The following is a 13,643-nucleotide window of genomic DNA, read 5'->3' as shown; positions in this document are numbered from 1 at the left end:
ATAATAATAATAATAATAATAATAATAATAATAATAATAATAATAATAATAATAATAATAATAATAATAATAATAATAATAATAATAATAATAATAATAATAATAATAATAATAATAATAATAATAATAATAATAATAATAATAATCATTATTATTATTAAAATTAGCATTAGCATTGTTATTATACCTAACAATAATAATAATGATAATATAATATTATAATAACTAATGGTTAATAACAAAACTAATAATAATATCATTAAATAATAATAATCTTAATGACAATACTAAGATAAATAATAACAACATTAAGAATAATAGTAAATAATGTTGTATTAATAACCTTATTACTAGCAGCTTAGTGAAATAAATGAGGAAGAGTGTAGGATCTCTAGATCGGCAAAGGGGATGGCTGAGATGAAGTTCGGGTCTGGAGCTTTGGTTGGTGGGGAATCGGAAAACAGGAGCAGGGCAAAGTTTGGCGTCGGGTAGGGGAGCGTCTGCTAGAGTCGGATCGAGCGGCTTGGTGGAGATCGGAGCAAGAAGCTCGGCTGCGAGCGAGGTAACTTTTTTCGGACGTTACAACATTTTGATCTGAAGCAACGACGGTAGCTCGCTCGCTGTGAAGGTAACTTTCTCCCTTTCGCACGCTTCTTCGGCCAAATCCCGTAAATCCGACTTCTAGCGGGATTAGGATTTACCGGGATTTAGCGGTCGCAAATCCGGGATTTACGGATTTGCCGGATTTACCGCTACTTTTTTAGCGTTTGGCTGGATTTACCGTAAATCCTACTAAAAACTCGAAATAAATCCGATACCAAACACCCCCTACGGTCCGTAAATCTTGGTAAATCCGGGATTTACTGAAAAAAGTGGGAAACGGAGGATTTATTCGGCCGTGAGATTCAGGGCGTTCAAATCCTGTTGGCAGACAGCCCTTAAATCTTGCATCCAAACAGCCCCTTCATTTCTCGCTCTTGTTCAAGCCGTGCGATGCAGAAGTCCGAACGTCTCGTCCTTAGACTCGCCATATTTTCGCGGTTTCTCCTGATATCTCTAATCGTCACATGGAGATTTCTCTACCCGCCCTATGATTCTTCAGCTCAACTTAACCCTAGCTGCCTCTCTTCGTCTTCGACGGCCGACGATCTATCTCATTTGAAGGAAGCTGATCGAGTCTTATGGCCGCGGGCTGGGGCGGCGATCGAGGGAAGCGTTGTATGGGACAGTGTCTACTTTGTCAGGATCGCCGAGTGCGGTTATGAGTACGAGCAAACCTATGCTTTTCTTCCACTCCTCCCCCTGTCTATTTCCTTGCTTTCGCGATCCGGTGAGGGGATAGTTCTGTTCTTTACTCTCATTTTGTTTTGTGGAATCAAGTTATTATTTTTAATTTTTTTGATAGTTGTACGGATCTTTTGCAGTTTTTGCTCCTTTGATCCCTGTGATTGGATACAGAGCTGTGCTGGCGCTGTCGGGTTATGTGCTGAACAACATTGCGTTTGTTCTTGCTGCCATTTATTTCTACAAGTAAGCTAAGACTCGTGCAATTATTGTAATGGATCCTTTGCTTGAATCATATTTTGTAGTTGATCCTAATGAATTTTGTTGGACAAGGCTCTTGTTGGTTTAATTTAGCGAGCGATAGTGTTTAAAAGTGCTTTAAGGTTGAAACACATCTATAAAGAAAAAAAGATCATTTCACTCTAAAGCAATCAAAATGGCGAACCTTTTGAGGACCGGGGTTGCCAAATGTATTCCTTTTTGTAAGCTAAACTTATGCGCTTTCATTGACTGTAAAGAGATTATTGGTGCAGGCTTCTGCATAACTCAATTACAAACAGAGAAAAATGGTGAAGGAATATATTTGATTGAAATTCATCTACATTTCACCTTGAGTCTTCTTTAGACAATACATGATATAAATATATGCTATATGTGAGTAGTGGAGAACAGTTATTCAGTTATAGAATTGTGATAGTTTCACGCTTGAGTAGTGGAGAGTAGTTTTGCTAAGTGGAGATATTGAGTTGCTGCTCCATTTACTTTGTAGTTGGAATACCGTTATTACCGCCCCTCAAGCTGATGGTGAAGTCTGAATAGTCAGCTTGGTTATGACATGTTGAAATTGTTTTGTTGGAAGAGCTTTGGTGAATATATATGCTGGTTGGTCTTTTGAGCTAATATGAACCACTAGAATTTCTTTAGATTGTATGTTCTCTCTTATGAAATGATAGTCAACTTCAATGTGCTTAGTTCTAGCATGGAAGATGGGATTGGTTGCTAATGCAAGAGCATGCAAGAGCTAATATAATATCACAGTGTAATTAGTGGGATGGATTGTAGGAATACCGAAGTCGTTTAGTAACCGGTGTAGCCATATAATCGCAGTAGCTTTTGTGGCAAGTGCTTTGTATTCAACTTCGGTGGAGCGAGCAACAATGGGTTGTTTCTTGACACTCCAAGAGATTAAGGTGTAGCCAAGATAGGCACAATACCCTGTGGTGGATTTGCAAGTGCTAATATTACTAGCCCAGTCAAATTCAGAGGAGGTGAGAATAAGAGGGCCATGTAAGATGGGAAGGCCATAATTTAGTGTTCCTTTGATGTAGCGTAGTAGGCGTTTGAGAAGCTGAAAATAGGGTTGTGATGGAGTATAGTTGGCATTCAGTCGATGTTAGCATTGTAGAGCCATATGCCCACATTGCCCATGTATTTGGCAAATGATGGGTATGGAGCGGCCTTGACGAGGTACTAAAGGAGCAATTGGTGGACGGTTTGCGAAATGTTGACCGACGCGTCCACGATATCTGGAGGAGCGACCCTTGGATGTGTAGTGTTGAATGAGAATCAGTTAATGCTGGATTGCAGGGTTTTTGGCCAATTCAACAAGAATATTAATCTCTTCACTCAGAATAAGAGAATATAAGTTCTCAAGGCTTATCAAATTATGTTGAGTGTAGATAGAGGTTTTAAAGGCTGATACGATGATGGTAGACCGTTTAGGATGTAGATAATAATGTCTTTGTTGTCCACTATAGAATCGGCTGCTGCAATGTTATCTACCAATGTCTTGATTTCAGTAAGGTACTGAAGCATTGATAGATTCTTCATCTTAATATTGTGAAGTTCGTTTTTTAGTTGAATGACTTGAGAACGGTTGGTAGATTGCAGTTGACGTTCAATGGTGATCCATATATCTCATGATGATTCAAGATTGATTGCATATGGAAGGATGGTAGGTGTGATTGTGGAACATATGGAAGCCGCTAAGTTCTTATCGATGAGATTACATTGACCCAAGGTAGGATTATAAATGGACTGACCATTGAAATCAATGACCATAGAGGGCGACATAACAGTCAACCCATCAAGAAAGCCAATGAGACTATTTGCTCGAACTAATTTGAGAATTTTTGACCTCCATATTTGATAGTTTTCATTATGAAGTTGAGTAGGTATTGTTGTCTTGATATCGGAGAGAGGAGGGAATGAGAAAATCATTGAGTGGGGATGGTGATGCAGTGACCAGAGAAGTGGAAGATTGATCCATTGTACAGTTGTTATTAGGCAATCAGTGCCCTGATACCATGAAGAGATTCTCGGTTCAGTGCTTCTGCATAACTCAGTTACAAACAGAGAAAAATGGTGAAGGAATATATTTGAGTGAAACTCATCTACATTCCACTTTGTGTCTTATTTACACAATACATGGTATATATATGCTAAATGTGAGTATTGGAGATCAGTTGTTCAGTTATATAATTGTGACAGTTTCACGTTTGAGCAGTGGAGAGCAGTTTTGCTAAGTGGAGATATGGAGTTGCTGTTCCATTTTCTTTGTATTTAGAATGCCGTTATTAGCCTAGAATGTAAATTATCTACAAAATGTAGGTGGAGTTTTTCTGCTTTAGGAATAACTGCAATGGTTTGGAGAAAATAGTATTTATAGCCTAGAAATTTTCTATGCAAGTTTTGGAAAGATGTGATTGAAAAATCCAATGGTTTAGTGTTCTTTTGCAAGGATAATGCAGACTTGGATGAAGTTGTTGGCTTGCCTTCATTATGACTTGGAGGTCTTGAGTTTGATTTATAGAAATAGCATATCTTCAAATGCATGGTAATGTTTTAATGTGCTATGAGAAGATCATAGACTCCAAGATTATGAGTGTATCTGATCGGTATTTTTTGTAGGCAAATTAAGTGGTAGATGCAGATCTACTCAAAGATTCTCCTTTTCAGAAGTTTTTTTGTTCCTAATACAAAGCTTCCAATGGGTGTAAACTCCTATTTTTAATTACCCATTTCGACGCAGGAAAGAATATTGATTAACAATAGCTGTGAAGCTCCATAATAAATTTTACATTATTACAATTCTCCATTTAAAATTTTTGTCAAACTTGCTATGAGATTTTAATATTCATATTTTCCCTCTTAAGAAGACGGTGAGAGGATGATGATAAGATTGATCATTATCCAATGATTCTTTCATCTTTAGGTTTGTTGGTTATCTTAAATAATTTGAGAAAAGCATGGATTAACTCGATCAAGGAAACCTTTTTGACCTAGGGTCAAAAATTTGCAAATGAGGCCAAATTTGTGGTATGCCTAGGCTAATAAAGGGGTTGTAACCTTCATGGGTTTATCATGTTTTCTAGTCCTAGGAACAATCCACCATGACTTGTTAGATTGGCCTGAAGGAGTTGTCCATTGTGCCATAGGAGTTGCAGGCTTGCAGCCTTGCAGGATGTAGGATTGTCAATTTTTAGTTAGTCTTGTAAGGAATATTGCACTTTTAAAAAATAATTGTTTTTCTGGTAGTTTTCAATGAAAGTAGATACATGAGGATGAATGGTCTTTCTTCTAGTCTTTTCTGAGGCATTGAGTCATCATTTCCAGTTGTATTATGTGGCAAGATTATCAACTTTACTTGAGCTTCCTCCCTTGGGAAATCTGGATGCACAATTTTCTTTGGAGGGAGGCTTTTGGAGAGCAAGTAACATGTCTTTGCAACATCATTAAGATGGGCTTAGCATAGACCATAGCTTTGACAAAAGCGGGTGCAAAGCTGTTGCATGATGTAGTCTTACTTCATATGATCCAATGCATAAATAAGGACTTATTGCTTAGGGTATTTTTGGCCACATGATTGTTTAGCTTTGTCATATCCACTAGTCTAGGATCTATGCATTGATAAGCTTTATATAAGTGAGCCTGCTCTTACGGAGTTGGAACTATTCTTTGCTCTCATGGTGCTCTCATAGTACTTCACATGATATGCATGGGGCTTGATGTAGTCGTAGGAACCTCAACACTTAGTGAACAAAAGTTGACATCTCATGGGAGCAAGTTTATGCTTTGATTTACTTATATATGTTGGCATCTTTCATATTCGAGCATTATATATATCTCATAGGGATGAGCTACCTTACCATGATGTAATTGCCTAGAGTCTCATCAATAGGGATGCTTGAGAGCTCCTTTATTTTTTATTTTTACTTTTGATTATATATATGTTGTCTCATGCAATAAACATGTTTTGTTTTTCATTATCAATCTTTAAGCATTGCAGAGCACTTCATCAACATTATTATGGGTTGGTTGTGCTATCACAACAACAACAAGAAGCTTTTATCCCACTATGTGGGGTCGGCTACATGAATCATTTTTCTCCATTGTGTATAATTAAGGATCAAATTCTCATCTAAATCTAATAAAGAAAGGTCATTTCTAATATTTTCTAACCAAGTCTTTTTAGGTATACCTCTACCTTTCTTAACATAACTTAAATCTAATACATCTACTTTCCTAACCGGGTCATTGGAATACCACAGTTTTATGTGACCAAACCATCAAAGGCGACTCTCCCTAATCTTATCTTCTATTGGAGCTACTCCAACCTTTTCAGTATATACACATTTTGTATCTTATCTTTAAGTAAGAGTAAATCCACTCATCCACTTGAGCAACCTCATCTCTTTGACACTTAACTTAATATTATGCTTCTCTTTTAATGGACAACATTTTTCACCATAAAGCATTACATGTCTCACTACCATCTTATAGAATTTTCCCTTAAGTTTGAGCGGGACTTTTCTATCAGATAACAAGCCCGATGCGTTCCTCCACTTCAACCATCCAATTTGAATTCCACTAATAATATCCCCATCTATTTCACCATCACTCTGAACAATAGACCTACGATATCTAAAATGTGTGCTCTTATTAATGACTTGATCGCCCAAAGTCACAATCCTTCCACTTCCATATATTCAGTTTTAGGTCTACTCAAATGAAAGTCTTTAGACTCTAAGGTTGACCTCCATAATTCAAGTTTACCTTCAACTCCCTCTCTAGTCTTATCAACAAGAAAAATATCATCATCAAAAAGCATACACCAGGGTACAACCTCTTGCAAATGTCTAGTGAAAACATCCATGACTAAAGCAAAAAAGATATGACCTTAAGACTGATCCTTGATGTAATCCAACTAAAATAGGAAAATACTTGGTCAAACCACCTTGTGCTTGAAAATAAATAACAACTCCTACATACATATCCTTAAGGACTTGAATATTAGCATTATTAACATATTTCTTATGTAGAATGCTCCATAGCACTTCTCTTGGAACTTTATCATATGCTTTCTCTAAATCAATAAAAATCATATGTAGATCCTCCTTATTCTCTCTATACTTCTCCATCAAACCTCAGAAAAAATGTATAGCTTCCATAGTAGACCTACTTGGTATGAATCCAAATTGATTTTGAGAAATTTAAGTGTCACGTCACAACGTATATTCCATAACTCTTCCATATTTTTAAAGTTATGACACATTAACTTAATTCCTCTAATTTGCACAATCTTGTGCATCACCTTTATTCTTAAAAAATAAATCTCATTCTCCACTCATCTGACATCTTTTTTGTCTTTAAAATAATATTAAAAAGTTTAGTAAGCCAAGAAACTCCATCTTCTAAGCATTTCCACACCTCTTTTTGAATATCATCAGGTCCAACAGCTTTTCCGCACTTCATTTTCTTTAAAGTCTCTTTAACTTAGGTTTTACTAATACGCTGATAAAAACTAAAATCTTTATTTTCATTTAGGGTGCTAAGGTCACTAAAGTTAATCGCATTCTCATAATCTTTATTAAAAAGTTTAGCAAAATATCTCATCCACCTTTGTTGAATATCTTTTTCTAGTATTAACATTTTTTTATCTTCATCCTTAATATACTTCACTGAAACTAAATCTTTACTATTATCTCTTTGTTTAGCTAACTTATACATATATCTTTCGCCCTTCTTAGTATCTAATTTATTATATAAATTATTAAAAGCTAAAATCTTTACACTGCAAATTGCTTTCTTAGACTCCTTACGAGCCTCTTTTTATCTTTCCAAAGTATCAAAGTTTTTACAGTTAAATCAATTTTTATGACAAATCTTCTTATTTTTTATCTTTTCTTGCACATTTTGATTTTACCACCAATTATTTTTACTATTAGTAGTTTTTCCCTTTGATATTCTAAGCACATTTTTAGAGGAAGATCTTGCTCTCCCCACTCTCTAGACGCCGCTAGTGCCCTCACAAGAAACAGGAACATCAAACTACAGCAAAAATCAGGATAAAAATCTCATCCTAGCCCCTAAAACCCACTTAAACATACAATCCCAAAACAACCCCTTCTATTTGAATTTTCCCTCCTAAAACTCTCTTAATTTTCTCTTAATTAAGCTAGTGGACCCCACTTGGATGGGGCGGCAGGCATAGGGGGCAGAAAATGCCTGTTCCGCTTATGATAATGGCAGGGGCGGAACTATGAAGAGCTTAGGGGGGGCAATTGCCCCCCCTCAAAAAAAAAATTTTTTTTTTTATAGGAGTAAAAATTTTTAAAAAAAAATTATAAGAGAGTAAAAAATTTTTTTGCCCCTCAAATTTTTTTTTTTGCCCCCCCTAAAAAATTCTTTTGTCATCTTTTGTCCTAACTTGCCCTAAAATATCTATATATTTCTTCACATTTAGTTCTAATATTCTCTTTCATGCTTTTAATAACAGTTTAATTACACATTTTTTCTTAATTTTTCTTGCTTAATTTTTTTAAAAAACTTTTCGTAATATATAGATATATAATATTTTTTTTTTAATATTTAATTATTTTTGTGCTGTATTTTTGCCCCCCCTCAAAGTTAAAGCCGGTTCCGCCCCTGGATAATGGTGAACCGGTCCTAACAGGACCGGTCTATCAGCTTGCTGGTTAGTCCTGAAGCTTTTCTTGTTTAAATGGTTTTCGTTAGTAGGGTTGATATGGTTAGGGGTCAATTTTGACATATATTCTCGTCTGAGCAGGTTTACCTAAAAGGCACTTATAACGTACGAGAACTATTAAGTAGCTTGTAATACCATCGTCAAAATCATTCTTATTAAGTTTCAACTATCGGTTATTAACGGTTTTATTTTGGTGAAACTTTTAATTCAAGCATTTGATCTTTTCAGCCACCTTTATCTCTTAGGAATGGTTAGTGCATAGCATTACTTTTGTTTAGGCAGTAGAGTGCATTTATATATTATTATTTGGTAATTTGCCACCGAAAAATAGTTTTTAAAATGGAAGTCTGTAATGCTGCCTTATTATTTCTTATGTTTGTTATTTTTAACGTGATCAGAATTTCAGAACTCTTCTTTTAATGGTATATCTTCTTCTTTTACAGGTTATCATTTTTAATATTAAAGGACTCGGCAGCTTCCTTGCAAGCTTCTGTTTTGTTCTGTTTCAACCCTGCCTCTATATTCTACTCATCAATGTAAGGTTTTTATACTTTTAGAGTTTCAAACAATTTGAACTTTAAATTTGGCATGGATAGTTTACAACAATTTTGTTGTTGGCAGATATTCGGAGAGCCTTTATGCGCTATTTTCACTTTGTGGATTATTTTACTTATTTTCTGGTTCAAATTATGTGGCCTTTCTCCTGCTTGGTGTGTGTGGTACAGCTAGATCAAATGGAGCCATTCATGCTGGTTATTTTTGCTTCAAGGCATTGCTTCAAGCTTATGATGCCATCACCAATAAAAATAGCATCAGTGTAAGTTAGTGGGTCCAACATCTTCCTATCTTCGTCCATTGAATATGGAAATAGAAATTAAGTGCAACATTTATTAAGACATCCTTATACGAATGCACAGTATTAACATAAATCCTCATTTAAGATAGTGTGCTGTTAGTTTTAGATGCATAATTCAACAAATGATGAGCAAGATGAAAATGCTTACAATAGTGAGTAATATATTGACATATTGCACTGTAGTCATTGGTAGAATTAGAAAGTAAGAGGGGAGACAAAGGAGTTTATCCAAACTTTAAGAAGGAAAGAGGGGCGCCGCATACATGATTGCAAGAGATTTCAAGGGTAGAATTTTTGTGTTATACATAACTATTTAGGGTTTTCATATCTAGGGAGGCAAGAGTTATTGCTAGCCCTCTTATTCCACCACTAAATGTAATGTTACGCTTGCTTTAACTATGTAATTTTATATTACATTATTGTAATGCAAGTAATTAGGATTACATTTGATGCCAAGGGTAATGTTTTTGAAGCACAATGATAATTTCGTCAATTAAATGAAAAAACAAGTTAGAGCACGATCTAGAATTGGATGTCTAGAAGATTTTTAGAATTGGTTGTAATTTTTTTTTACAGTAAGGATGATCTAGCATAATCCTTTCAATGTGATGGCAAGAGATCCTAATTAGAGGATTTGTTGAGTTTCTTGATGAAGGGACTTCTATCTTATTTTTTAATTCTTTTTGTTGCCACTACAATGCTTATTGTTTGCTATAGTTGTTGCAGTTGGCTATAATGTTTGTTGTTGGTAATTTGGTATAGTACAACAACAACAACAACAACAACATCAAGCCTTTATCCCACTAGTGGGGTCGGCTACATGAATCATTTTCCTCCATTGTGTCATATTAAAAGTCAAATTCTCGTTTAAATCTAATAAAGAAAGGTCATTTCTAATATTTTCTAACCAAGTCTTTTAGGTCTGCCTCTTCCTTTCTTAACATAAGTCAAATATATTACCTCTACTCTCCTAACCAGGTCATCGGAAGGCCGCCGTTTTATGTGACCAAACCATCTAAGCCTACTCTCTCTAATCTTATCATCTACTGGAGCTACTCCAACCTTTTCACGCATATGCTCATTTTGTATCATATCTCTAAAGGTAAAGCCACTCATCCACCTGAGCATCCTCATCTCTTCCACACTTAACTTAGTATAGTCTCACACTATTAACTTGGTATAGTCTCACACTATTATTATAGTTCCCGAACAAAGAAGAAGAGAGAATCATTTGTGAGAGTTGGATTATTTTCTATTGTAAGAAATAACTTTTAAGTAAAAAAAAGCCACTATAATTAATTTAAAGGAATGTTTAAGCTAACTGTTTTTTTCATGTCTTTTATAGAGCTTCTTTTTTAATGCACTGTATTTCCTCCTGCAAAGAGTACTATGTTTTAAATTATCTGATACTTGGACAAGTTAAATTCGATAAACATAATAGTAGTTTCAATAGGTTATCTTCTTATGTATCTAATCATTTATGTATCTAATCATCTATGTTTGTCGTTAAGTTTGCTCTGCAGGCTATTGTTGGTGGAGCCGCTTACTCAATTTGTCTGTTTGTTCCATTTGCTGCTTTCCAAGCTTATGGATACTACAATATCTGTGTTTGTGCTTCGAATGGGTTGAGACCATGGTGCAACTCAAGAGTACCTAATTTGTATGGTTATCTTCAAAGTCATTACTGGTACTTACTGACGTTTTACATTGTTTTTTCATTATATTTGGCATTTGTTCCGTTTTTTTAAACTCATTACTGGTAATTACTCGAGTTTTAGATTGTTTTTTACATTATATTTGGTATTTGCACTGTTAGTCAAAACAACTGTAACACTTTCTTTACAATAACTTCTAATTGTTTTTGCACTTTTCTTCACGGTGGCATCCAAAAGATAATGCAGTTCATTGCTTTGGATGTCTTGCTTCCTTATTTAAACGGGTGCTTGATTGTTCGGATTTTTGTTGCTCAAAAAGCAACAAAAAACCTTGACAGTGTTAACAAATTACTTAGGGGTGTTAAAATGGGTCGGTTTCGGATTTGACCTGAAGTTGACCCGAATCGGATCAACCCAAACCCAATCCGTTTAATAAATGCTCAAAAAATTCAACCTGACCCGATAACCCTCTTTAATTAAAAAAAATAGCTTTTAAATAATAGATTGTAAATTAATTTATGAAATAAGAAGATTATACTAATAAATAAAAGAATTAAAAAATATTAAACTGGTAATTTCGGGTCAATATTAGGTTGGCAAGTCAGACCAAACCCGTCTTATTTAATAAACAAGTTGAAATGATTGATTCGAATCAGACGTGCTTCTGAAACAGATCAACCTGAACCCGGATTTTTTGAGCCGGATTGGTAGGCCGGGTCATTTTTTGACACCCTGAAATTTCTAGCATTTTTTGAGAAACCAAATCTGGGAACTTGTTCCCAAAAGTCGCTACGCTGTGCTATCATCAGAGTTATAATATATTAATATAGAATCATGTATAATGATGGCTCCGTTGTATGATCTTAAATATTTCGGTCAATCCATGTTTTCTGAAGTTGGATTACATGTTCAAGGAAGAAATGCATTTTTCCAGGTCTGTTTCTTATGCTGTCATGTGAATTATCAATAAGGAGCGGCTCTTCACAATCGAGTGCTAAATCACGATTGTTGTTGATTTTTTAAAAGACTCTAAGAACAGATCAAGAAAAACAATGATACAAGTTTAGAAAGATGATGAGCAAAGCAAAAGTTATATATTTTGATAATTTATTGAATAGGTTGGTACCAAGGAAGACAAGAAAGAGATATGTAGTGCAAAACTGAGAGATCAATAGACTTCGCTCAAGGATAATAGGATGTTAGTTAAAGATGAAGATACAATAGAAATATAGAAACCTTGTTTTGAGAAACCATTAAATAAAAATTTTAAACAGGAACTAAATTGATGGAGTTTAATAAAATAATAATAAGATATATTTTAAGATTGATACAAAAATGAAGTGGAATTAGTTCTGAAGATGCATAAAAGATTAAATTTTTGTCCTGGATGAGGTATATAGTTGGACTTGAGAAATTAAAGGGGGAATTGCAATGGTTTGATTAACATATGTTTTTATTATAATTTTGAGTATTATGAGGATGCAAAATGGTTGGAAAAGAAACATTTGGCAACAATAGTTAAGAACAAAAGATATGCATAAAATTTTACTTAAGTGCAGAGGAGTTAAATTTATAAGTCATACTATGAAGATCTGAAATAGAGTAATGAATATAAACTTAAAAAAGGTACCTTAATTTCAAGTAAGTAATCAGATTTCATCTTAGAAAGATTTATTATGAAAGCATTTTTGACGTTAAGACAATTGATATATATATAATAAAATAAAGGATCTTCATTATGGTAGTGATTGATCTTCATAAAGAGTACAATTGAGCACCACGATTATTGATTTGGTATGTATTAAGATAGAAATGTGTTTGTATGTCAAACATAGAGAAAAAAGTCAAAATGATCCTAGGACTATTTGTATGATGCTAGTTTAGTTCCTTGACTTTTCAAATATGATCTCTCAAATAGTCCCTTGAATCCTTAAATATGATTCAAAATAGTCTTTTTATTGGATTATTTTTTTATCAAATTTGTGGAATAAATTGACTATCTTGTATCTGATTTGATGAGTCAAATGCCTAAATTCGACATATTAGATAATCTTAGCCGAAGTTGCCCCTTATAAATAGTTCAGAGATCATTATGAACCTTTTTTTTTTAAAACACATGTTGAACCTTGAAAGATTTATATGATGGGGCATTGACATATTATAAGCAATATTTAGTGATCATTGATTTTATATTGGCTATGGAGATGTTTAATAAGGTTACTCTAAATTAGGTATTTTGGTGTATATTTTGTTAGATGACTGAGTTCTAATTACTGACATCAACTAAAAAAATTGGAGAATTAGGACATTGGAAAAAATTTATAGTAAATAGAGGGTTTAAATAACTTAACATGCTATATGGAATTTTAATGGTTTGATATCGATAATTATTTATCAATATTTTTTTAGAATATTGTAATTTCTATATGTGATATGTTTAGATACATTAGATTTGTTATATAAATAAATGGGAAATAAATGAAGATATAACTTCTAGATTTAAGAATGTGGTCAAAATGATGTACCTTAATAATATTATGCAATAAGAGAATATCATGGGGACTTAATAATAAATTTTGTAAAAATGCAATCAGCTTGATTATATTATATGGATTCTAGTATTAGGCAATAAAAAAATTTATTGATAGCTAAGTAGACAGCAGTAGAAATGAGAATGTTAATATGGATACAACAACAACAACAACAACATCAAGCCTTTATCCCACTACGTGGGGTCGGCTACATGAATCCTTTTTCTCCATTGTGTCCTATTAAAAGCCAAATTCTCGTTTAAATCTAATAAAGAAAGGTCATTCCTAATATTTTCTAACCAAGTCTTTTTAGGTCTACCCCTACCTTT

The 13,643-nt window shown here is 34.0% G+C and overlaps 2 protein-coding genes across 2 annotated transcripts in view; both read left to right on the top strand.

The window, feature by feature from the left end:
- Positions 1-10,793, top strand: part of LOC110092468 (GPI mannosyltransferase 2-like) — a 29,823-nt gene extending 19,030 nt beyond the window's left edge. Inside the window, exon 6 of the mRNA XM_020817064.2 lies at positions 10,640-10,793. The gene's annotated coding sequence lies outside the window, so the exon portion shown is untranslated. The remainder of the gene's footprint in view (positions 1-10,639) is intronic.
- Positions 994-13,643, top strand: part of LOC110093012 (GPI mannosyltransferase 2-like) — a 17,142-nt gene continuing 4,492 nt past the window's right edge. The window contains exons 1-5 of the mRNA XM_020817784.2: positions 994-1,330; positions 1,425-1,530; positions 8,716-8,808; positions 8,894-9,089; positions 10,640-10,815. Of these exons, the coding sequence (XP_020673443.1) occupies positions 994-1,330; positions 1,425-1,530; positions 8,716-8,808; positions 8,894-9,089; positions 10,640-10,815 (908 nt within the window). The remainder of the gene's footprint in view (positions 1,331-1,424; positions 1,531-8,715; positions 8,809-8,893; positions 9,090-10,639; positions 10,816-13,643) is intronic.

This window comes from Dendrobium catenatum, unplaced genomic scaffold (assembly GCF_001605985.2).
Source record: "Dendrobium catenatum unplaced genomic scaffold, ASM160598v2 fragScaff_scaffold_1684, whole genome shotgun sequence".
Lineage (NCBI taxonomy): Eukaryota > Viridiplantae > Streptophyta > Magnoliopsida > Asparagales > Orchidaceae > Dendrobium > Dendrobium catenatum.
The sequence above is the reverse complement of the archived record's forward strand: the minus strand, read 5'-3'. Positions and strand labels throughout refer to the sequence as shown.